The sequence below is a fragment of the Platalea leucorodia genome, assembly GCF_965183815.1.
Source record: "Platalea leucorodia genome assembly, chromosome: 5".
Classification (NCBI taxonomy): domain Eukaryota; kingdom Metazoa; phylum Chordata; class Aves; order Pelecaniformes; family Threskiornithidae; genus Platalea; species Platalea leucorodia.
In genome coordinates this window covers 93,075,962-93,101,464 of record NC_138827.1, presented here as the reverse complement: position 1 = coordinate 93,101,464, position 25,503 = coordinate 93,075,962, and the positions used below count along the sequence as shown (strand labels likewise).

At 39.2% G+C, this 25,503-nt stretch overlaps 1 protein-coding gene across 4 annotated transcripts in view; it reads left to right on the top strand.

Moving 5' to 3' along the window:
- Positions 1 to 25,503, top strand: part of DPP10 (dipeptidyl peptidase like 10) — a gene marked incomplete at both ends in the record, with an annotated part of 562,818 nt that overhangs the window by 518,182 nt on the left and 19,133 nt on the right. For 3 of the 4 annotated variants that reach the window (XM_082314701.1, XM_082314700.1, XM_082314699.1), the window contains 9 exons: positions 5,221 to 5,344; positions 7,477 to 7,515; positions 8,842 to 8,949; positions 14,856 to 14,947; positions 16,499 to 16,546; positions 17,267 to 17,388; positions 21,264 to 21,311; positions 23,409 to 23,507; positions 23,616 to 23,685. In XM_082314701.1, coding sequence (XP_082170827.1) covers positions 5,221 to 5,344; positions 7,477 to 7,515; positions 8,842 to 8,949; positions 14,856 to 14,947; positions 16,499 to 16,546; positions 17,267 to 17,388; positions 21,264 to 21,311; positions 23,409 to 23,507; positions 23,616 to 23,685 — 750 coding nt within the window. The remainder of the gene's footprint in view (positions 1 to 5,220; positions 5,345 to 7,476; positions 7,516 to 8,841; positions 8,950 to 14,855; positions 14,948 to 16,498; positions 16,547 to 17,266; positions 17,389 to 21,263; positions 21,312 to 23,408; positions 23,508 to 23,615; positions 23,686 to 25,503) is intronic. The other variant, XM_082314702.1, reaches the window with a different exon arrangement.

Here is a 25,503-nt window from a genome sequence, read left to right as displayed (position 1 = left end):
TTTCACACTTCTGCCCCTTCCCTCTTCTGTAACTTGGCAATAACAATACCTGTCTCACAAGGTTAACGTAAAGGATTAATTCACTATCATACCTTACAGCAAATGTCTGTAATGTATTCAGCCAAAGCCTACAGGATAAAAATATATTCACATGCTTTATTTTATTGAAACCTTCCCACACAATGCCAAGGTATTTATTGATTATTCCCTTTCCTGTTCAGTGGGAAGAAATGCAAGTTGTGCACATGGGCCAGGACAAGCCCCTGGGTCAGCCGGGGCTGGGACCCGGCTGCCTGCCCAGCCGTCCTGCCGAGGGATTTGTGCTTGGGGCCAAATGGGAGACAACAGCACACGCTTGTTGTCACCAAGGCTGGACCCTGCTCTGGGAGAAGTGTGGCCAGCAGACTGAGGGATGTTGCTCTGTCCATCACCTGTAACCAATTTGGGGATTCAAGAGGAATGATGAGAGTCTGTCAGTGGGCTACCAAGATGGTCGTGGCCAGGGCCCATGGCTGCGAGGAAATGGGGAGCAGAGCTTGTTAACCTGGCTAGGATGGTGGCTGCCAGCACCCGTGGGAAGATGAGCTAGAAAAGCTCCTTCCAACCAACTACCTGTGACTTAGTCTCAGAAGAAAACTGCAGTACAGAAAACATCAACGTATGCGTAGACAAAGTCAAGTATATTAAACCAAAATACAGACAAACTGTAGTTATCTTAGCTGTCTTGAAGGTCAGGTCTCAGTTTGTGTTGTTTTCCACGTGTGTTTCTGAGAACGACATTTTCTATTAGTATCTGTAAATTCTTGTACGCTTTTCAATACTTAACAATATAAATAATTTAAGAATATAGTAAATACTCTAGAGCATTGCGCGTGGGGCAAGTTTCTGTTGTTTACCTCCTTAGATAACAACCTGCCAGCAAACTAGTGAATGTACTAGGTTGGCTTTCTTTAGCTGAACCCTGTTGTATTTATTATCCAAATCCAAATTATTAATACCAACATCAAAACTAAGGTTTCTTTTTCCATTGCCATAAATGCTAAATGTCTTCCAGCTATTCTTATAAGCAGATTTCTTTCATAATCAGCTCACTGGGTTAAAGTTAGAGCAGATTTCTTCATTATAGTGAAAGGTATGAAGTTGCAAAGTTTGACTCTTTTTCTTGAAGAGTTTCTTACTTTAAAGTTTAAAACTGTGTTTTGTTTTTTTTTGCTGTGAGGTTAGTCTATTTCAAATCTAAGTATCTAATGTTCAAATTTAATTATGATTGTGACTATGCTTCCAGTGTAATGCAGTGCAAATCCCTTTCCTTTGTTCAGCTTATTGTCTCTGTTGACTTTGCTAAGCACTTACAATAACAGCCAGCAAGATACACATATATATCTTTCTAGTTACAAGCATCCCAAAACTTACAAGTGAAACAAGACGTGCTAGACATTCTTGAGTGATGATAAATGTATGAGCAAACTGTTAAACTACTTCCATAGAACTGCATATCAACTGAGATAATCAAAATAAAGGAAAACATTCTATAAGAAAGAAAGATTAAAAAAAATTGGGTCTTCAGGCTTGGCAAAGGATGATAAACACCTTTGATATTTAACATGTTTTTTTATCAGCAGTGAAAAATGCATCAAGATTTCATCAAGTTACAAGTCTTTGGAAAAAAGTTAATCGCCATATGCTCAGGAAAGACATTTGCTTTCTTAACACCTACAGTTGGAAATTTTTTTCTCACTGAGTATCCTCCACCCCCCTCTGGCCCCAAGACCTGACTTTTCTTGGTGTGCAGCACCTCCTCGGCACACATGAGATGTTCCAGCTCCTGCTGTTAAGCTGATTTGTGTACATGGCATGTTCCTGGCTCACAGGCCTAAGGGAAAGCTGTACCTTCTTTATACTGATTACCGTATATAATTGCCTTAGGCCAATTTGAACAAGCAACAAAGCAACAGATTTAAATACTGAATGTGGAATGAGAAGTAGCTCTCTGACTGGTCAAGGAGCTTGAAGCTCTTGTTTTTATGCATTGTCTGGTTCAATCCAACTTAGAATAAAGTGAGTCATATACAAGCTCCTTCAATATTGACTGATCATGAGATGTTGTGTAAGGAAACTGCCTTTTCTGTGTTTTCAGTGTTTTCTGTCTGCTTTTATACAGAATAAAGAGGAAAGCTATCTCTGGAATTCAAAAGGAAAAAATCCTGGGGCAGATGAGAGGGAAGAGACTCTAAAAAGCCTGAGATGAAAACTTGATTAGACCATGAAATGGGGACTGGCTAAAAACCAAAAAGGCAGGTCTATGAGGCAGGGATTGAATGAGGTTTTCTTGACAACCAGGGATTTCACTGGGAACCCTGAGAGTTGGTGAGATGGTGAGGACGGAGGAGATGGATATCAACAAACGGTTTTTATGGTTCCCATGATCATCTTATAGTGGCCCTGCTGTGAGAAAAGGGGTCAATAAGGAAAACCCTGGAACCGGCTAAACAAAGTGTAGGAAAAAGAAAGTTAGGAGTGGGGTGAGGAGACACAGCTTGAATAAAACAAGCTACAGCAAGGGAGAAAAGTCTGTTCTTATTAGGCCAATTGAATGCTAAAACTAGATTCTGTCTCTGCCACACAGCCCCTGTGTGATACAGTGAGGTTAAACTAACATTGCACAGGTGATCAGTAATTGTGTTTGTTACTCTTCAGACATGCAGTAAATTAATCCACAGTCTGAGTTAAGAAATGTTCCCAAACAAGGATGAGAGTTCTCTGAACATGCAAAGTGCTGTAGAGCACCTAATTAAATGAGTATCATATTGAGTGTAAATTTTTATTTAATATCTTGACTTCAGTCCTTTGTCCAGAAAGGAATCATAGTCTTTCCTCTTTAAAGTGATGTTGTGAGGAAATTTAATGTATGTACAGATGCAGAGGGTCTAGTAATCCCAGTAAATTTGTGTATTTGGGTCTGGAGGGAAAGCAAGAGTGCTTATTTTCATTACTAGAACAATAGATTAGTTGCAAAAAAAGCCTGATAAGTTTGGAGACACAAACTGATAGCAGCTTCCCCAGAACTAAACCAGTTTTTGCCCTGCAGGCTTCTCTTTTTTTATTCAACTGTATCAGCCAATCTAACAAAACATAAGATTTTCTTCTGCAAACTTTGACTTGGTTATATCTGTCGACCTGCGACAACACTACTCTGTGTGTGTGTGTATGTGCACTGTATATATGAAACAGTAGATTAACTGCAAAACTGTGAATTACGAAGGAACATTACCTGGAGACAGTATTTAATTTCATAAGGGTATGTGTTTCTACATATGTGCATACACTATACTACACTCCTGATAAACAAATCATAATGTAGTGAAATTTGAACATATTTTTATGCATAGCTGATGAAAGCAGGGAAAAAAATGAATTTTTAAATGATCTGCTTTCACTTCAGTGATCGAGGAGTTTATGTCAGTGATGGAAGATGATGTTATGGTTTGATTTGGACTATTAATTACTTTGTCAGTTGGATTCTGAATGATTAAATCTCCTGTTTCCATCCCTCACTGAAGACTTTTTCAAATGGAACAGCTCAGGCCCTGTTTTGTAGAATTTGGTTCTGGGATAATTTGGGCTTTGTTGTCAGTGGATGCTGGCTTACCTTGGTGTCTTAAGTACTGGTAGAGGGAGGCAGTCCTTATATACATGTTTTGAACATTTGCTTTTGGCTATCTTCGGGCTTCCGTATGCACAGTTGCAGTGGTTTTGGATGGCCTTATGAAAGCACGACTGCAGAGAGAGAAGTTTTCAGCTCTTATTTCTTGAGTTCTGCTATGGGGAACCAGTTACCTGAGATTTGGTGTTGTGCTCTTTGGTTGGTTTGTTGGATCATTGCTTTGTTGGCTGTGTCGTCTGGTCTCGCATTAGATCTTGTGTTATTTTTGGCATATTTATTTGCTCCTCACTAAATTAAAAAACTTTTTAAATGAAAATGTAAGTATTAGACTCAGAATATACCTGAAGTCACCATTTCTAGTCATCATTCTGGTATCCACATGTGAAAATATCTATCTTACTAAAAGTCAAACATAAAAGCCAAAAGAAAGTTGGGCATATTGCGTTGTTCAGCTATGTTCTTCAAGTACAGCACCAGACCAAGGCTGGGTGAAGCTGCAGCGAATTGCTGTCTCCTGCGTCTCCTGTGCGCAGCACCAGAGTTGTACACACCTTTGCTGTTGGCACTGCTTAGCCTCTTTGATCTAGTAAGAAGTCTTTTGAATGCATAATTAAATATGTGTTGTCAAAGAGTAATGAGATCTCCATCAGTATTAGATTAAAAGCCTAATCATATGCAAGCTAAGACCCTTGTTTTAAAGGGGGGCTGAGTTTCCAGACACGTCCGCTCCAGTGTTGCACATAACTCAGCTGGACTGTGAAAGCTGCCAGCTGCCACGAGAAGAGAAGTGAAGCAAATAGCTTGGCTGGGATGACAAGCTGCAACAGGTCTTCCTCTGTAACATCCCGTCTGACAGCCTAACAGGATTTTGGGAGGAGGGAGGCAGATACTCTGTACCATTAGTCTGTGCTAGGAAACCTCCCTTGCTCAGCCACGTTGTTGAGGGACAGACAATTTGTCTGATATTATGAGCTATTTGTTAAAATGAAAGCTGACACGCACCGATACTGGGTGTGGCTTCCCTTTATGCAGAAGTCCCATTATGAAATACTTGTTATTTTATAAAAAGTGACGTTTTAAAGTGCTCTTGCCTGCCCTCTAACATTACAGATCTTTTTTTTTTTTTTTGTAGTTTGGCAGTAGGGCTGGATTTTTTTGAAAAAAATGTGTGTCTTCTGAAGGTATTTGGTATGGGAAAATACTGGCTTCTGTTGGAATTGAGCGTTCATTTTTAAGCTGTCCGGCCAGACCGTGGTTCATGTATATTTGCAAACAGATGTTTCACAAGTATATGCTTCGCATTTGGTAAAGTTTATATACTACAAATGGCTGAGAAGGAGGTACTAACAGAGTACATATTTCCCAGAACAACACACTAGGACTGAGCCTTCTCACCTGTAGGAACACAGCATTTGGGGTTATTTTCTCCACCCTCAGTACTGATACTGTCATGCAGTACAAATCCAGCATTTGATGATCTGTGTATTTTTTAAACAAAAGATGTCTAATCTGAAACAGGAATGATCTGAACACAGTATTTTCAAATGTTTACTTAGGGAATATTACATCACCATGGTGAAATGGGTAAGCAACACCAAAGCTGTGGTGAGATGGTTAAACAGACCTCAGAATATCTCCATCCTTACGGTTTGTGAAACCACAACTGGGGCTTGCAGCAGGGTAAGTCGGATTTTTTCCTAAGCTCCCTTTTCAAGGTTTCTTCCTGCATTTTGTTTTCATATTCAGAAAAAGATTTTCGGAAATCAGTTTGCAGATGCAGTAGTTGCAAGCTGAATATAATTAGTCAACAGGGAGGAAATAGATGTGAGAAAATTCCAAATCTGGTGAAATGATTTCATGCAATTAGCAACTTTGAGTGACATTTTCAGAATTACTAAGCTTTGTTCATTCATTAACTTCAGTGGAAGCTGCAGTTGCTGAACATCGTGTACTTTGGGTATAGCTAGCACAGTGACAAGCTTATCTTCCGTTGGATATTTTCAGCTGCCTGGTTTCTCCTCTCTCCCCCTACAGAGTTTTATTTCAGATCTTTCTGTCTCTCACAGCTTACGTATGTTTAAGAAAAACATGTAAAACTCTGATAATTCCTGCAAATTTGATAGCAGAATTAAATAACTTTAGAAAAAAATAAAATTGAAAGGCAACGGGGATATTTCATTTTGAACGTAAGTCAAGCTGAAATACATTTTTCTATTTGAATCCAGCCACATCCCACCCCTTGACCCAGACGTTGACTTCTGACACTGCTGCATTACATCTCTCCATTTTCACAGTCAATCTTTCATCTGGAATGTAGTTGGCCACTTTCCCATTCTGAGTCACAATCTCTTCCCAGAACCAGCTAGAAGTATAAATATTTTCTATACATGCTAATATCAGTACTAACAGATGCTCCAAAATAGAGGGTATAATTTGGCAGTGTAAATGGTTATGAGTGATTAACATAAGTCTAAGTTTGGCCCCTGAGTCAAAAGGATCCCATCAGTGTCTGCTACTAAAGTCAGTCATGTTAAAGTGTTAGAGATGATTTCTGAGCTTGTCTGCTTCTTTTGCTACACAGTGCAGGTTGCTTTTCCTGACTCAGAAACTGCGAATAAATCCTCAGACTATGAATTAAGATTGTGAATATGGAGGTGTGTTCATTGGGTTGCTTTTTACATGGTTCCTGCAAGCCTTGTGCCCTTTTATTAAGAAAGCTGGTCAGGAACCACTGTGAGCAGTCGCTTCTGAAAGGAAACCCTTGTGTGCTCCAAGGTCAATTGGACTTGTCTGAAGTAGGTGTCCAGGGAGCTGTAATCCAGGACGTAATATAAGAGAGAGAGATTGAGAAGTCCCACTCCAGAAGAAATAAAGTTCAGCAAAGGACCTTGCAGGTGGGTGAGGAAGGATAGCGATGCAGTGTCACCGTGGTGAGCCCAGCTCAGACAGGGCTCAGGCTTGTAACGCTAGACGGTTCCTCCGCTGGGATGAGGTGATGCTCTTGACTTCAGTAATGGACGAGGAAAGGCCATATTGTGAGAGTTTAACATTGTATCAGACCATTTGCTTTCAACTGTAAACCTATCATTTTTTAAATTTTTTTTTAGCATTTTGCACATGTTCTCAATTCCAAAAAGTACTGTATAAAGCCAGCTGCTACAGTAGCTACAGATTTTTCATTTTTCTGGCCAGATATACGTACAGATGCTTCTATAGCTAATAAATTTTCATGACTTCAGTGCGACTGTGAAAATTTACAACAGTTGACGTATATTCTATGTTTTTTTCCAACAACGTGTGCATGGTATTTGGGGTTTTTTTTAGATGGCATGATGTGAATTGTAAGTGTGACCAATAAAAACCAATCGTTTGCATTTTTTTTTCTCTTCACTGATGCCACACTACAACCCATTAAAGCAAGGGATTGTGATTTGAAAAGGTCTCACACTTTGAGCTTGATGCTGGCTGTTTGCCCAGTGTCGATGAAGGACCTAAAATATCCAGTTGTCAGATGATGCCTAGAGGTAAAAAACAAATAGAACTGCCTGCGTAAAGCTTCTTGATAGCTATTCAGAAAGGTCTGAAAAAGGCATTCTTAGGTCCCCTGTGGTGTTCTACCAAAAACTCTGAATAAAGCAGCTGACTTTGTAATTAAATTATCATTTGTTTCACTGCAAGTGCCAATGAAGAGATGTGAAGACTAGAACACAGTAGAAAAAAAAAACATGAAATAGCTAGAGACCTTTTGCTGAATGTGGGAAATAGTTTTGATCTATAGGTATTCCATAAAAACAATTTTTTTTCTTTTTTAGAAATACGAAATGCAGTCAGACCTGTGGCTTCCTAAACAGGTATAGTATAAATGCTGTTTCTGGGTGTATAATGTGTAATTGCTTCATTGACGTTTTTATTTAATTATATGTTATTTTATAAGCGATTAAAATCCATTCCTTTTAAAACGGAATACTTTTTAGGATCCTAAATTAATTTAAGAGCCGAGGATTATAGCAGTATCTGTGTAAACATTCAGATGGCAGCTTGTTTCTCTGCTAGTGGGAATCCTGTCACTTAGCATCACACAAAGGACATTTCGCTATCTAGCTGACCATGTCAGTGGGGGAAAGAAATACACACTTCCAGTGAGCAGTTCAGCCCTTCGAACTGAGACGCCTGTCTGGGTTTCAGAGGCAATGTCCCCTTCAGTTTCCAATCCCTGCATTCAGTTAAGTAAGCACTTAGATGACCAGCTGATTAACTACCTAACTCTTGGATGGTTAAAGACAGATCAGGTGAATCCCATTCCAAGCATGACCTATATACTGTGCAGATTTTTTTCTGATTAAAAAATAACCTCACCAAATTAAACGCAAAGAAGTTCAAAGATTAGAGGTCATACTGGCTCTAATTGGAATGCATAAGAATATTTCTAAATTCATACCCAGAACAATATGTTGAACTAATATGTCAGCAAATGATTCCATTTTCATAGTTTCAGAAAAGCTATCCAATAAATGCATGAAACACATTCTATTTAAAATACATTTCAGGCTTCATTTTGCAATGTGCAAATGAGAAATCATTTTAAAAAATCTACGCTTTTATAGCAAGCCATTTTCCTTTAATATTTCTGTGTAAAGTTAGACATGGAGAGATGGTATCGCATCAGGCTACAATTTATGGTAAGACCATGATTCAGAATATCACTTCAATGTGCTTATTTTTTCCATACAACTTTATCAAAATCAGTGAGTGTTAACCATGTACTCGGTAATGTTTTGCTGAGTCCAGATCATGCAAACATTTGTTCTTCTCATCACTAGTAGGACTTATCTCTGTCATTAATTGTATGTCTGTAAAGGAATGTATCCTGGAGAGTTCTGCTGTGTTAGGGATCAGACTACCAGACCTTTCATTGGGAAGAAGAGTTTTGCAAGGGCTATAACCCATGCTTTAGGACAAGATTGCACAATGGTAACTACTAGCATGAACTACATTTACCTTTAGCCACCACATTTTTGTTAATCTTAGCAGAATATATTTAAAATCTAAGGAGTTTTCTCCAGTTTTCTTATGAGTACAGCAACTACCAAAACCAAGGAGACAAAAAACCTAAGCTGGTGTTTTGTTAAGAAGTTTAATGGAAAGTGTGACAAGCTAACACAATCTTAAATTTATAGAATGAAGAACCAGTTTTCTCCAAGGATGGCAGTAAGTTCTTCATGACTGTCCCAGTGAAGCAGGGAGGCCGGGGCGAATTTCACCACATAGCCATGTTTATTGTTCAGGTAAGGTTTTGTTTCAGGCTATTTTTAATATCCTAGTGGTCATCTAGGACTTTTACTGAGGACACACGACCCAAGCAAAGGCTTGCACATCAGTAGAGTCTAAACACTTGTGTCGTGGTCATTTGTCCTGTCCAGGTTGTCACTTGATGCAGAGGGACATATTTACAGCTTCTTGCAGCATAGGTGGAGCTTGCTCTCTTTTTTTAGACCTCTGCTGTGGTGGCACAGAAGGTCTGTAAATGAGAGGTACTTCCAAAGTACTCTCTCTGGAAGATTTCATGTTTTCTTTGTACCTCTGCAGACAAGCAGAGATGTTTTCTTGTTAAACCCTTCTGACAATAATAATTTTTTTATAGCCACAGAAATTCAAGAGACCTGTAGAAATGATCATTTTGCCCTCCTTATATACACTGTATATGCATAAGCATAATTTTAAATGTCAGTTCAGAATATTCATAATTCTGGTCTTACATGCAACAGTAAAGGGAAGCAATAACCAAAACTTAAAATTTTGTGAAAATTAGGACTCTCTTATTACCCTTTGGAACATTTTCCAGTGGCTTCTGCTTCCCAGGGTCATTGCTTTTTCTAAAGAAGAATCTGAAAGAAGATAAATTTGCACTATGATTTTGAAGGTCACCGGTATGAAGTTGTGATGAACTAATAAAGGAAATTATGCCCTGGAACGGAACACTCCAAGGCATCTATTTAAATCAGCAGAGCATTAATCCAGGTACTTTAGCAGAGCCATATGACATGGGAGGGATTATCAAGGTACCCAAACCATCAAAATAGCAGACTTGGCACCAGGCAACTCTATTGTCTCTCTTTATGACAGTGTTCTGGTATGAACATTATTAAGTCTGAAATACGTTCACGGTGTACTGCAGACAGAAAAAGGGCAAAAGAACTTTAATGAAAATTTAACCTGAAGAAGCAAGAACAAGATGCTCATTCACTAGAGAAAATATATCAAGAAAGAACCAGACAAGAAAAAAGAGATCAAAGACATGTCAAATTCTGTCTTCTGAAGAAGACAGTAACTCAGATGATGATCTGATAAAGGTATATTAATATAGTAACCACACAAAAATTCACACCGAAACAAAACTATTTAGTCAATCAAGTCTTATTTTGGTTTGTTTCCCAATATGAGTAAGTATCTTTAAAATGCGTGAAATAATAATGATGTAGATCTGAAAATTAACTTGGAGCATTCCCAAGGATATTACAGATACAATCAAATTTGCCTTAAACCTGTAGGCTCTGATGTTTTTGACTACTAAAGGGCCCAGGAAATTTGATCCTAATTCAGGAAAATATTAACCAAAAAATTAAGACCATTCCTATTCAATAAGATAATTAAATATATACCTACTTTTAAATACATGTTTTAATCCCACCACATTAATGTTTAAAGTCAAGCTTATGATTAAGAGTTTAGTAATCTGTCCCTTTTAGGCAGAATTTGAGCCCTGGGTACTGTACAGCTCCAAAAATCAAAAATACTTCTATTTTGACCATCACCATGAATAAACAAGTCTGAATGGTATCACCAATGACAAATTTGGCTTTAAGTATATTGCTGCTCCTGGGAAAAAGAGGAAATGTGATATCCCATATATCAACAATTATTCATCAATAAGGAACATTCTGTGTGGTAATGGGGCTGATACAGAGCAATAAAAGACAGGAAATGTGTTTATATGATGTGTTTTTACACACTGCATTAATCTGATTGTCCATTATTTCTAAAGCAAACATGGAGGCATAAAAATTATATTAACCGTTGCACATAATGTCTTTTGTCACATCAGATGTTTGTCACACCTTGTAAGAGCCACAGTGGCATAACAGGTGCCCTGCAGAATTTAAAGCAGTTGGCAGGTCGCTGGTACCCAGATGATCACAGTTTTTTTGTGATGGAGCTCAGATAACGTTGGAATTTGGCATTCAGATTCTTCTTACTTCTCTGTACTACTCAGTACAGATATCATAGAATCATAGAATCATTAAGGTTGGAAAAGACCCTTAAGATCACAGAGTCCAACCATTAACCTAGCACTGCCAAGTCCACCACTAAACCATGTCCTCAAGCACCACGTCTACCCTTCTTTTAAATACCTCCAGGGATGGAGACTCAACCACTTCCCTGGGCAGCCTGCGCCAGTGCCTGACTGCCCTTGCGGTGAAGAAGTTTTTGCTAATATCCAATCTAAACCTGCCCTGGCGCAGCTTGAGGCCATTTCCTCTCATCCTATCACTTGTTACTTGGGAGAAAAGACCAACCCCCACCTCGCTACAACCTCCTTTCAGGTAGTTGTAGAGAGCGATAAGGTCTCCCCTCGGGCTCCTCTTCTCCAGGCTAAACAACCCCAGCTCCCTCAGCCGCTCCCCATAAGACTTGTGCTCCAGACCCTTCACCAGCGTCGTTGCCCTCCTCTGGCCATGCTCCAGCCCCTCCATGTCCTTCTTGGAGTGAGGGGCCCAAAACTGAACACAGGACTCGAGGTGTGGCCTCACCAGTGCTAAGTACAGGGGCACTATCACCTCCCTGGTCCTGCTGGCCACACTATTCCTGATACAAGCCAGGATGCCATGGGCCCTCTTGGCCACCTGAGCACACTTGCTGGCTCATGTTCAGGCGGCTGTCAACCAACACCCCCAGGTCCTTTTCCGCCAGGCAGCTCTCCAGCCACTCCTCCCCAAGCCTGTAGCATTGCCTGGGGTTGTTGTGACCCAAGTGCAGGACCTGGCACTGAGTCTTGTTGAACCTCATGCCGTTGGCCCTGGCCCATTGATCCAGCCTGTCCAGGTCCCTCTGTAGGGCCTTCCTACCCTCCAGCAGATCGACACTTCCACCCAACTTGGTGTCGTCTGCAAACTTACTGAGGGTGCACTCAATCCCCTCATCCAGATCATCAATGAAGATATTGAACAGGACTGGCCCCAGCACTGAGCCCTGGGGAACACCACTCGTGACTGGCCGCCAGCTGGATTTGACTCCATTCACCACCACTCTCTGGGCTCGGCCGTCCAGCCAGTTTTTAACCCAGCGCAGAGTGCACCCATCCAAGCCGTGAGCAGCCAGCTTCTCCAGGAGAATGCTGTGGGAAACAGTGTCAAAGGCTTTACTAAAGTCCACGTAGACAGCATCCACTCTCTTTCCCTCATCCACTAAGCGGGTCACCTTGTCATAGAAGGAGACCAGGTTAGTGAAGCAGGACCTGCCCTTCATAAACCCATGCTGGCTGAGCCTGGTGCTCTGGTTGTCCCACACGTGCCACGTAATGGCACTCAAGATGATCTGCTCCATAACCTTCCCTGGCACCGAGGTCAGGCTGACAGGCATGTAGTTCCTCGGATCCTCCTTCTGGCCCTTCTTGTAGAGGAGAATCACATTTGCTAACTTCCAGTCATCTGGGACCTCGCTGGTTGACCAGGACTGCTGATAAATAATGGAGAGTGGCTTGGCAAGCTTCTCTGCCAGCTCCCTCAGTATCCTCGGGTGGATCCCATCTGGGCCCATGAACTTGTGCGCATCCAGGTGGAGGAGCAGGTCGGTGACTGCCACCTCTTCAACAACTGGGGCTTCATTCTGCATCAGCCTCCAAGTGCAGGAAAGTTAAAACACAGAACTGACGCAAACGTACAGTGACAGAGAAGTAAATTTTAATGGCTCACTTTAGATTAATTTAATCACTGAGGCTTATTTATCAATGTTACAACAAGTGCTGAGAAATTATGGTCCTTCTTGGGCTGCATTTCTTTGACCGTACCTTAGAAAAGCATGTGTCAATGATAGAATCAAAGCAGGTTAGCAGAAGCATCTAATTAAATCTTCTTGCAAGGGGAGGTTACTGTTTAAAAGGTTACTGTCTATCATATATTATTTACTGTCTGAATGTAGAGGCTAGATGTGTGTTTTATTGTTTTCAAATGCTTTTAGTAACATGAAATATTTAAAAGAAACTAATCTCAAAATGGGATTGAATCATGTTATGTATCTAGAAATTTCTTACTGGGGGGTTTTGCAACTCTAGAAAGTCTTTTTCCAACCACAAAATAAGAATTATAAAGTAACTTTAATGGATCAAGGCAAGAACTTCCTGCAAGCTTCATAAATTATGTATTATGGCTGTAACCTTGAAAAATAACCATGTTTATTAGCACTTGGCTGGGCTTTTTATTGCTGTTTCTTGTTAGATTCTGTGATCTCAATATTTAAATATCTCTTTCAATAGTTGCAGCTTCTCTCTCTCTAGAGAAGAAATAGTCACTTATAATAAATCACTACTTTGTATTTTAATCATTTGTGGGGACAGCACTTAATATGAGAACCTTCCTGAACAAAGGAACCATCACCATAAATATACGTACAGCACCTAGCACAGCGTCCTGATTTCAGCCGGTACTTGCAAGATTTGTCATAGAGTTACTACATCGTTCTTTCTCTGTGGATCTGTTAGAAAACAGATCAGTTCTAAGGCACTTGTTTCTTCCTTGCCATTTCCAGACATGTCTCATAGGTGTCCTTGAGCATGTTCTGCTTTCTAGTTGTTGCTGCTGTTGATGTAGAGCTCAGAGTTTACAAGGTACAGTTCAGAAACACAGGGATTAAAAAAAAAACCTCTTTGCCTTTATGACTTTTTGTTGGCCACATAACCACTGAGGCCACTGAGATTAGGTATGGACTGGTGCTCCACATTCACAGGGCACAAGGCCAGAAAGCACCATTAAATCCTCCCTCTGACCTCCTTTGTAACTCCAGCTGCTCAGTTTCACGCACTAAAGCTGAAATACAAGCTGAAGTATCACTTCTTTTCTTTACAACATTTGTCTTCAATTTGAAAACTAGGAATTTTTATATCCAGGCCAAGCATCATAGCCCTAGTACAGAAAAAACAGTCTTCAAGTATGTTCATGGCTGAAGTTTTAGCCTTCAGAAGCCTAAGCAGGAATTTTACCTTTTGCACTAAGAAGCACTGTCAAATGAGCTTTTCAGTCTTCAGGTTTCATTGGTTTTAACCTGTGGCTGATGAGGAGTCTGCTGCAGCTTCCAGCCAAAGAGTTTGGGTTTACCTCGTGGCAGATATGCTTTGCATCCTGATGTTTCCGAATTCAGTTCCTGGTGCATTGGCTGAGAAAACTGCCATCACTTTCTTTGAGAGAGGTTTTGAATTTCCCCTTGTAGCAGTTATTTTCCTAGACTCACACTGGGATAGAAACAATTTATGAGAGGGAGCAAGGGGTGTTCCCCAACTTGTAAGCATTTGGTTGAGTTGCCAAAATTTGGAGGCTACTCTTAGACTCTCATTATAGACCCTGGGTAAAGAGAGGCTTCTCCAGAGTGCATGGTGGAGCAGGGGCTTTAACTAGGTTTAGATCCTGTGAACTTCTGTGACTGAGTTTGTGCAGTGCATTTCTCGCAGAGGTTTGCCTGCCTCCTTGGATGATGTTGGTGTTGGTGTCCTGTCTTGGCACAGCATCTTTGCAGTAATCTTGGCTCAGTACAAGCATGTGATGAACATGAAAGCTTGGTGAGCATACTCTGGTGCAGAGTTTTGGTTACAGGAGTCTGACTTAGATTCCCCTGCTATGCCTCTTTAAAGAAAAAGAAACACTAGGAGAAACAAAGCTTGAAGTATAGGGCTTCTATTGTCTGTTGGCATGTGGGCAACTGAAAGAAAAGTTGTGATGGAAACTGAGATGATTTTCATGACTTTGAAATGTTTATATATGGGAGGGAAAGGATACTTGAAGTTCAGGCCTGTCAAAATGTGAGGTTTGTGATTTAAAGATGTTACGTTGCATATTAAAGTTTAAAAAGATGTAATCAGTAATGACATGCAGACAAAAAAACGTAACAAGGAAGGTGAAAGTTAATATTTTCCATCTCTTTCCAGGCTAAAAGTGAACAAATCAGTGTGAGACACCTGACATCAGGAAACTGGGAAGTTATCAAAATCCTGGCATATGATGAAAATACTCAAAAGATGTAAGCACCATTCTCTTTGTTTATGAAAATATCTGAGTTATTAAAGTAGAATCCATTTAACTGGAACTAGAGTATCTAAAATTAAGTAACAATATTTCTTTCATTTTTGAGCATTACCATGAATTTTACACTCTGAAGTACATAAAATGCAGTTGTCAGACAATTTATCTGCCAGTGTATTACTGCATGTGTTTTTATGCAGAGGGAAAAGGAGCATACCGTGATATCAGTTGACTCACTATGTTTTTTAAATAAAAGAAATCAATACACAATACAGCAGTAATAGCATTTCAGTGGCCCTTTCCTGGATTCCATAAAAATCATAGTAAATTTTTACTTGATAATATCCCCAAATCTTCAGTTTTCAGGCTTGCTTCATTACTGCATGAGACCTCTGGACTTTGTTTGGGGATGTGATTCAACCTCATAAATTCAAATTATATAGAGCAATTATCCAAACCCCTAATTTTCACTCAAATCACTCAGAGAGAAATTTTTTCAAAGCCCATCTTAGCACTGTAGTGGGAAGGAAATGCAGCACATACTTGGTGATTTTTGGGAGCAGTAAAGAACTGACACAAAACATCTGAAGGCTTCACATAACTTCAGTGGATCTTGGTTAGTCTTCATGTATATCTGCACATGGCAAAAAATAAACAGATGTGTCTAATTCTGATTTTCTTTAAAATAAATGATCTTTCAGCAAGGAGCTTTTTGAGGCTGCAACAATGCCTATCATCTCCACTGGTACTGGAGAAATTCCCTTTCTGACCAGTCCTTCCATTGGTTTTGAAAATATATCCATGGGGAATTTCTTGATACTTCTCCAAGGTTCAGGTGGAAAAATGAGGTCTGGATGCACTCAGCCTGCAGAGAGGTGGCAGACTGCGTGTGGGTTGTCTCAGCCGCTTGAGAGGACTTCCTTACTCTCCTTCTGCCTCTCAAGCAGAAAATTTGTGGGGATCTCATCTGGGACACACCAGGACTTGTCTTCATATTCTTGCAGCAGCCCTACTAAGCCTCTTTCCACTCACACAACCTTGTCTGTAAACCATTGCCTAGGGTACTAGCTTCTGTCTCTAGATAGAAGAAAAAGTCATTCTACAACTTAAAAAGGCTTTCGGGTGTCATAAGACCTATTGTAATTTATGATATAATTTCATTGTGATCTTTGTCTACTCCTTGGATTTATGTTGCAAACTCTTGGAGTGAAGGAGAAACTTTCTCTTCTGTATTTGTAATACGCAGAAAAGGGTCCTGGTTGCTGCTGAAGCTCCTGGGCATTACAGGAATTAAACAGAAACCATGTAGTACTGTGTTCATCACTGTTTTAATATGAAATCATATAGTATCTGAAATAACTACTCTATATACTGGGTCTAAGTTTAATTGTGAAGCTTAGGTTTATGTATAGGTATTTGATCTTCATGTATATTTGGGAATTTTTAATTTTAAAAACTGTTATTTATGACGTCTCTCACTTCTGTAAACACCACCCAAACTAGACAGTTTACCAAACTGAGTTTAACTTTGGTCATCTTTTGGACACAGTTATTTCTTAAGCACTGAAGAATCCCCAAGAGGAAGACAGCTACATAGGTAAGAAGTACATGGGTCTGTGTTAACAGCTTCTTCATCCCAAGCCATAAGTGCTCTGATGACATTCTGTGAGCTTAATTGCTGCTGTGGGGCTTGGGTAATCATTTATATTATGTAAAAATTAGTACACTTGAGCGGTAACAAGGAAAGAATCACAGTTTTTCAAAACTAAAAATGCCGATGGTATTTTACATTTTTTAAAAAACTGAGAAGATTTGGACACAAAATGTTTTTACCACTTATGTCTTCACTAGTCCTTGATAAGCATCTAAAAAGCTAAACCTAAATGCAAGCATGTAATATGACGTGTTTTTAAAAGTAGTGAAAATCTTCTAAATACAAATAATATTTATGGGGTCTAATCATGCAATTTAAAGTGTGTAGGCAAAGCCCCTCCTCCTTACACAAACTTCAGTGCTTAAATCTGAAGTTAATGAGGCTTTTTATGGTGTCCTCCTAACATTGTTACCCCGCAGCACTGCTAGTTATTGGAACTCCAGTCCTGCTTTGGGCAGGTTTTGGATTCTGTCCACATTGCCCAGTTTACAGAACAGTAGTCCACTGAGTCATCTGAAAACAGTTTGCATCAGGCACAAAAGAAGACAGTGATATTTTGGCAAGTTTAGGGACTGAAACAAATTTTATCATTCTGATGAGCTAATTCTTGGTTTATCATATTTTATTCCAATGGAAAATGTTTCTGATTGTTTTTTTCCCCAGTGTATCAACAGTGGGATCATTGAATCGTCAGTGTCTCTCATGCAACTTCTTGAAAGACCAGTGCACATACTTCAGTGCAAAGTTTAGCCCCATGAACAGGCATTTTTTACTGCACTGTAAAGGTAAGTCAAATGCACAGCATGTAATAGTACTGTGTTTGCTTCTGAATTAATGTATTCCCTTGAGAAGTGCATTAGGCTGGAGTCTAACATTTAGCTCAGTATTGGATTACTCAAAGTTCTGTTCAGAGCTTATTGCAAGACTGCAAGTAAAGATGTTCTCTGTAAAAGCTAAATAACAAGTGATATCAGAAAACTGCTCCAATCCTAACCCTTCAGTCCTAGTAAAGGACACTGACTTTTAAATTTACCCTGAATAAAAATCCTTCACCAAAAAATGTGGAATTTATAGTGATGGTACTGTGGTTCGTAACAGCTTCATTATAGTATGTATTGGGATTGATCTTGTGCAACTATGCCTAGTTAAAAAATGAGGTCCTGCTTTCTGGTAACACCGTGTCTCTATGTGTGTATAACTGTATGCATAAGGTATATCTATACACACTCACCCACATATGCGTATATATATGTGTGAGTATCTACCAAAAACCAGGCATAGTTTAATCCACATAGACAGATCCTCTTTATCAATAGAATTGCAATAAATAACATTTAGCTTTTTATTGTTAGCTCCCTTCCGCTAGCACTAAATGGCACCAATTGGTTTCAGAGCTGGTATGTATAAACAGTAAACTAGAACTATCTCACACTGAGAAGTTTATAACCTACACCCAGGAAATAAGCACTGATAAATAAGTAAGATTATAAAAACAGGTTCAGAAAAGCATGAGACAATCAATAATAAAGTGTATAGCTAGACCTGTTGACCTTGAAACTTGCAGTATTTTACAGACGTTCTCCCAGTATTTTTGCTCAACTTGCATCAGATTGAAAAGAGTAGAACACAATTCATCTGAAATACATGTGAATAGCCCATTCTATTTGCATGCATTTTTTCTATTTCTTTTGCAACTGTACATTTTTTTTTCACAAAAATAAAATACATGTCTGCTTGAGAATTGAATCTATTCAAACAAACAAACTATGAATATATATTGGCTAAAATAAGGTTGTGGGTTTTTTTTTTGTGGAAGTACACCTATAATACATAGCTGATTAGAAGAAAAAATATACCAACTGTATGGTTTATACATGGTTAAAGCTGCGGCAGAAGTTATAGAGCTAATCCTGAGGCCCTTTTCTGAGTAAAGACTGCACTAGTAATGAGCTCCTCGTGGTTTAAGCAGGGTTTTCCCTTGTGCTTGACATTGTCCCTGTGGGGAAAGTCTCAGATTCCTGCAAGAGGGAGGGTTGGTAAATTGGGAAGAGTTTTTAGCCCTGAATCAGCAGTGTGCTAGGGCCCAAAAACGTAGCTTCTTGTTATTATTTTAGCAAAGTATATTCAGCCTGTAATTTTCAATGTATTCCTTTGATATAAAAATGTGGATGCCAGTAGGAAGTTGCACATGAAATTGCTCACAAGCTCATGACTTTCAGTGACTTTAGAGATTGCAGTTCTCTGTTTGAGCTGGTAAGACTGTAGATCATCCTCCCAGGATTAAACCTACACTCCACTGAGTTGCGACCAGTAGACTGCCCTAAGCTGCAGTTGGGCAGGGATGATAAAACACCGTCATTAAGTTTTCCTACCTCTAACATTAATGTATAGTTGTCAACTTGGGGTTATTCAGAGGTGCTGTCTTGTGTTTTGTCAGAGCTTGACAATTGCGGCAGCAGCGTGGCCCCCGTGTACTGCCACAGCTCTGCAAAATGCCTGTGGTGGGGCGGATATTTGACAGTATGAAAGTTGATGGCAACATCACCATAGAGCAGGTATTAAAATTCTTCTGTGGGGAGTTGCTTGTAAGAGTACAAGGTAAACCACTTCCAGGAGACAGATGGCACCACACCTACGTGCACACACACTTGTTTTCCAACAACAAAAAGCCTGACTGAATTGTTACAAAAGCAATTTGCCCAGAAAAGTCCTTGGGGGACTGTGGACTGGTTTGATCTATACAAGTTTCAATTCTTTCACCTCCTCTTTACCCGTGAGCACCTTTATTAGGATAGTTTCTCCTTCTTAGTTACCCTCAGCCAGGAAATGTGTCTCAGCATACCAGCTGTATCCATCTCCAGAGACTCTCCTGAGTGAGGAGTTATTTCTAGCCTGGTAGATGGAGGACCAGCTCTACAGCCTCTCAGTTTTGGCAAGCTTGTCGTTTACACTTATTTTCCACACTGCTTCTGGTTTTTTCCTTTAGCACTTCATAAACACTAACAGATGTTAATCTCTCCACTCAAATAAGATACTTTGCAAAGGAGGTAATTGGTTTTCCCATTTTATACAGGAGGAAATAAGTTGTGGATTTAGTGTTAGTTATAGGAGGTCAATGGGAAATTCAAGTGCTGTGCTTAGTTCTGGTGAGCTGTAACACAATGCCTGTACCACAAGTCTGTCCTTCTCTTTTCTGATCGACTTTTTAATCTCCTGTAATCTCCTTTTTTCAAAATCTGTCATCATCCTTCCATCTTTTAGTATAACAAATAGAGCTGGCCTGGAAAATAACAATGCTTTCACCTGCAAAAACTGTCTTTCTTAAATCAGAATTCAAAGCAAAACGACAAATTCAGAAGAAGTAAAAAGAGCTGGAAAAAAACCAAAACAAAATAAAGAAGAAGAGACAGCTGAAGAAATTATCTTTTGAAGAGCTAAGGCAGAAGGCTTTGATTTGTCAGCAATCTACCTGTAAGATTTTTGTCAATAGTCTCCCTTGAGGCAGAGAATGAAATGGATAAAAATCTTCAGTGGAGGCTGTCAGAGGCTGTGAATGGCATCATGCTATTTATTTCAGGTATTTAAGTTTCCCTAGGCTCATGCCATAATTAATTGAGAGAGACAACCTCCTCAGAATGACTCAAAACACATAAATTAAGCTCTATCTCTGAACTGCTCTCAAAGGGAATCTTTTTTTCTCCAAAAAAGAGGAGTCTGAACTCCTAATTTCAGAGGCTCCATGCCTTCATCTGCCATGGGGTCCTCAGGGACTTCAGCTTTTCTGCATCATCCTTCCTAGCCCAATAGTGACTGCCTGCATGTAATTCAAACTCTTGTCTCACTGAGATAAAACTGAGTTTCCTGTGTACAAATTCCATGTTGGGGGTGGGGACACAACATTTTCTTTTGCAAATTTACACTAGTGGGAGTCCTCAGAGCAGGGACAGCGATCCCAGCTGTACGTCTGAGTACGCTGAATGTTTGGTCACCCCAGTTTCATATGCTATCTTGTGCATTTGCACAGTACTTACTAATGTGGAGAATTATTCTTGGTGCACTTAGTTTCTCAGTTGTACAGTAAAAATATAGCATCTGACATTACCATGAAATAAGATTAGATTACATTACACCTAGATTTAACCATGATGCTCTTGGTCTCCCAGAGCTGAGGTACCAAAGTAGCTTCTTAAACAGATAAGTAAGTGAAATATGTGATAATTTTTCAACACCTCTGTAGCTTTTCCATAGAAAACTTAAGTGAATATTATCATTAATTCACTTCCCAGTCAACTTAAAGTTACCGTTTCTGAGTGTCAAACTGCTATATTTTAGACAGTGCTGTTAAGTGCCTCTAATTTTTTTTATTCTTCACTTTTAGCTAAAACATGGAGATGAAAAAAAAAGTTCCTTCTAGGTGCAGGGGTCTAGAGTGCTTGCTGAACAGGCAGGAGGCACTCTCCGTGTCAAACTTTGTTGGTACCGTAGTCTAACCCAAGAGACACCAGTGGAGTTACTCCTGTGTTTGAAGGGAAGCATGTCTATGGGGCTTCCAGGATCTGGCCTTATGTGGTCCCTGGTGTTCTCATTCTTTGTTCCTGACTGAAATACTGAATACTAGCTACCCTACACTTTGTCTATTTTTCTTCTCTCTTCAAAACAGGTCCAGGCATTCCAGTTGTTAGCGTGCACAGTACAAGTAATACTGCAAGTGAGTATTCCTTATGGAATAGGTATATTTTATTATCGTCCTTGATTGTTCTGGGGAGCATGGGGGAGGGGGAAGGCAATTACAAGTAAATGAAAACTAATAGATGGCTCATTCATATAAAGTTCTATTAATTACCTTTTAGCAACAGCCACATCTGCAAATGATAAGGAAAGAAGTTAATCAAATGACTAAAACTTTCCCAGGCTTTTTGGATATGTTTTATGCTAAGTGCATATCATTCATCTTCTATTTACACTTGAGTTAATTAGATGGCAGGTTGGTCTTCATCCATTTCACTTTCTATGTAAATTATGCTGCCATTACAGTACACATTCTGTATTTTTAGACATGTTTTTAAAGTTACAATCCAATTATCTTGAAGTAAGGTACAGTCTTTGGACAACTGATCATAAAATCTGACCTACATACGATGAACTCAGTCCTCTTACATTTCTCAAATCAGAGCAACTCCACTGACATTTTCAATGACGGCAAATTCAAGAATAAAAGCTTTTTAGGAGGGTATTCAATACCTCTGATTTTCAAGTTTTACTCATTGCTTTCTGTATATTGATGCCAAATCTGTTGCTGTTTCCTGGCTGCTTGAGGTGCTTTGTAATGGAAGGCTGTCCTTGAACAGCAGAATTTTCCTCACTTAGATATTTCTCTGGTGCAGTAGAGGTAACAACAGTGCTACCTCCAACTCCACTGTGGCTCCATCTAGCATGAAGGTGTGGATTAGAGGAACAGGGACATCTTTCCATTCAAAACCACTAAACCAATCCTTACCTATTCTAGTTTCATTCAATAGATTATCCCCAGAATTTTTCCTAGAATCACAAAGTCCTGAACTGCATCCCTTTTGTCATGGGCCAGCCACTATTCAGACATAACAGTGGACCTAACATTGCATGTTGAAGTAGCATACTGATCAATAGTATCATGCTATCAAGTGTTAATTAATGTCTGCACTTTGGCTTCCTGGTTTTTTGTTTTTTTTTTTTAAATGTCACTGTTGATAGTATTTGCAAAGCTGAGTGCCATAGCAAACCAAGGGGAGGGAGTTTTATCCAACTCAATAAGGGGTAGCTATTACTGCTCAAAGTAAATTCATTGACTTCTGTAGAGCTACTCAGTTCTGTGAAGGTAGACTTTCACTCTTTATTGCTTGTATCTAAAATACTGTTGATAGTGAATTATTGTAAAAGAGATTTATGTACAGCATCTTAGAGGAAAACAAAGGAAGTCAGGATAGAGGGACGTTGTTTGTTGTAACAACAAGAAACCAAATAATAAGAGAGATAATTTACCATTAATGTTTCGGTGCAAGATTAGATTATCCTCTTCAATTCATAAAAGAATGATTAAGGATTACTTCAATTATTCCATCCTCAGACTATAATTATATCATTTTGGTTGACTGCCCAGAACAAACATTCTCCTTAGATTATCCGTTTTGGCCCTAAGTGGAGGGTTTATTGTTTAATAAAAAAATCTACATTTTGGAAGCAAGATTGGTAATTTGAGTAAAAAAAGAAAAGAAAAAAAAAAGAACTAATTAATCATTCTTTTGTGTGCAAAAGGATTGCTTCAAATCTGTCTGCAGCTTTAAACCAAACTGAAGTCTTGCTCCTGGTTGAAGTGCAGAAGACAGAGAAGGACATGCAGTGATCAAGTACAGCTGTGCTGGCTGGATATTGACTTGGGATACGTAGCTTGAAAAGGATCCCTCCTTGAGGCTTAGGATATTGCCCAGCAGCCTAGCCTTTCCCTGTAACAGCTGCTGTTAGTATTCGTCAGGGATACTAGTATTCATGTTGTTCATCAGCAATTTTATTGTTAGTGCTTAACAAAAACAAAGCCTACTGAAGCCAGAAAATGGAAGAGATGTATATGTTTTGAATTAAGCTGATTGCTCAGTTCCTGAATTGCAAAGCAGTTGCATTATAAGAAAAAGTATTTACAGAAGGAATTCATTTACAAGATTTATCATTGCACATTTGTCTCTTTTTCTTTAATTTTTCTGAATCTTGGTTTATCTCTGATGTGATGATTCCCTGTACCTTTCAACTTGCTTTTTCTTCCTGTCTTCTACAGAGTTTTATATTTTGGAAAATAATGCTATGTTGAAAGAAGCTGTTTTTAAGAAAAAGAATTCCAGGACTGAAATTAAAATGCTTCACATTGAGGATTACGGTAAATTTGGCAAAATGTTATTTTAACAAACCAAAAGCTTTCTTGCGATGTTACTGTTTTTCATCTGTGTAACTACCAGCCTTTAATGTTTTGCTCTTTTCTTAAAAGAACTCCCTTTACAGTTGTCACTGCCAAAAGATTTCACGGATCGAAACCAGTATGCCCTTCTGTTAATAATGTAAGTATCTGTGTAGAATCACTCAAAATAATAAGAAAGTGCTTCATAGAAAACATTTAACTCTGTAATTAGAAAATTTTTTTTTTACCTTGTGTAGGAAAATTACCTCATGGATTTGAGTTGATAAATCAAAAGGCTTGTTCTCAGGAAGATTTTGTTATAGGTGCTATCTGGTAGAGATGCCTGGGGTTTTTTTGAGCTTGTCAAACCTAGCTCTGCTTCGTTGTACTTTTATGTACGTGAGGCACTGGCCCTTCTGATGGTGTGGCTGTGAGTAATTCGGCAGTCTTTCCTGGACCCATGCTGATTCTTACCCACAGAGGATCTCATTCAGAGCATATGCTCCTTTTTTTTCCCTTTTTATCCCTGATAGAAACAGGTGGAGCTTCTAAGAGTGGCTCAGTTAAGATGCATAAAGCAAAACTGCTTTTAGGAACACTGGAAAGAAGAAAAAATTAGTTTTGAGCATCAATGGCTGAAGGCATTCTAGGCATGATCCAAAGTCTGTTGATGTTTGTAGAAAGCCTCTATGGGAGGAAGGAGGTACTCCCTGGCGACCTGCGCTGTTCTTTTAAAAAGAAATAGTGTGTGTATTTCTTCCAGAGACAGTCAGCCTTTAAGTTGCACATCTACAGAACGTATAGCAAAGGAGGAGACCAGTCGTGAGCATACCTGCAGCCTACCTAGGAAAACCAGTGATGGCCGGCTCAAGGCATCATTCATTGCTCTCCACCTGAGCTCAGCATGGGTCTGCCATGGGTGTAGAGGGCTTTCCTGTACCTACAAATCTTCTTCCAGTCCCATTTGGAAGGAACTGAGGTGAATTTCAGTAGCACAGGTGTAGGAGTGCACTGCTCATTTCATGAAAATGCCGTGTTAGCTGAGCTGTATCACCTGGAGTAGACAGCAGAGATCCTTACTGTTGCATGGGAGGTCAAATTTACAAGCTTGAGCTCCTAAGTGATCCCAACTTCCTCTACTCAGATCAGATTTTAGATAATAGGACAGAGAGGCATAAAACTCTTATTTCTAAGTCCAGTTTGTGTTTAAAACTCAGGTTTTTCAGTTGTATTTGTCTGCAGTTGTGGAGGCTTTCTGCTTTAAGTGGCTCATGAACACATTTTTCTTTTCTTGTGGAGAAACAGGACACATGGATTATTTTATTTTTGCAGTATTTGCTAGCATGATCTTGAAGCATGATTATATTTTAAGCAGCTCTTTTAAGTGTGCCAAAGACAAACCAACTCTGTGAATTGACACCAGCAGCATTACAGGGAGTTGCAAACACTCGCGTTTATTCTTTTTTCTGAGAGTAAGGAAACACTGAGGTGTTAGCAGTGTAATGCTTTCCTTTTTAAGTATCCTAGTAAATACATAATCTGCTATATACAGTCATGGTAGAATATGAGGTTTATACTCATGTAGAACCTAGAGAAGACAGGAGGGAAAGATCAGGAACCTGGAGAAGGCCAAGGCCAAAAATGCCAGGAAAAAGAAAAAAAAACCTAAGGAAGTACTATTATGAAATATTTTTAGATATCAAGAGTTGAAATAACTGAGAACAGCATTGAGGCAAGGTCTGAATTTGAATTTACCAAAGTTGTCAGTACCCAATGAGCGACTAATGTGGCCAAGTCATAATGTATGCGTATGTTTTATAATTGTTCTATTTTTTTATGATGTGCATGTGGGATAAAAAGGAAATTCATCCACTTATGAATACAGATTGTGGTATCTACATATATAATATGGAGACCTTGCTTCTTTTTAGTCAAATCCTTACCTTTGCAATACTGAATTCTCAATGTTAGCTTTAAC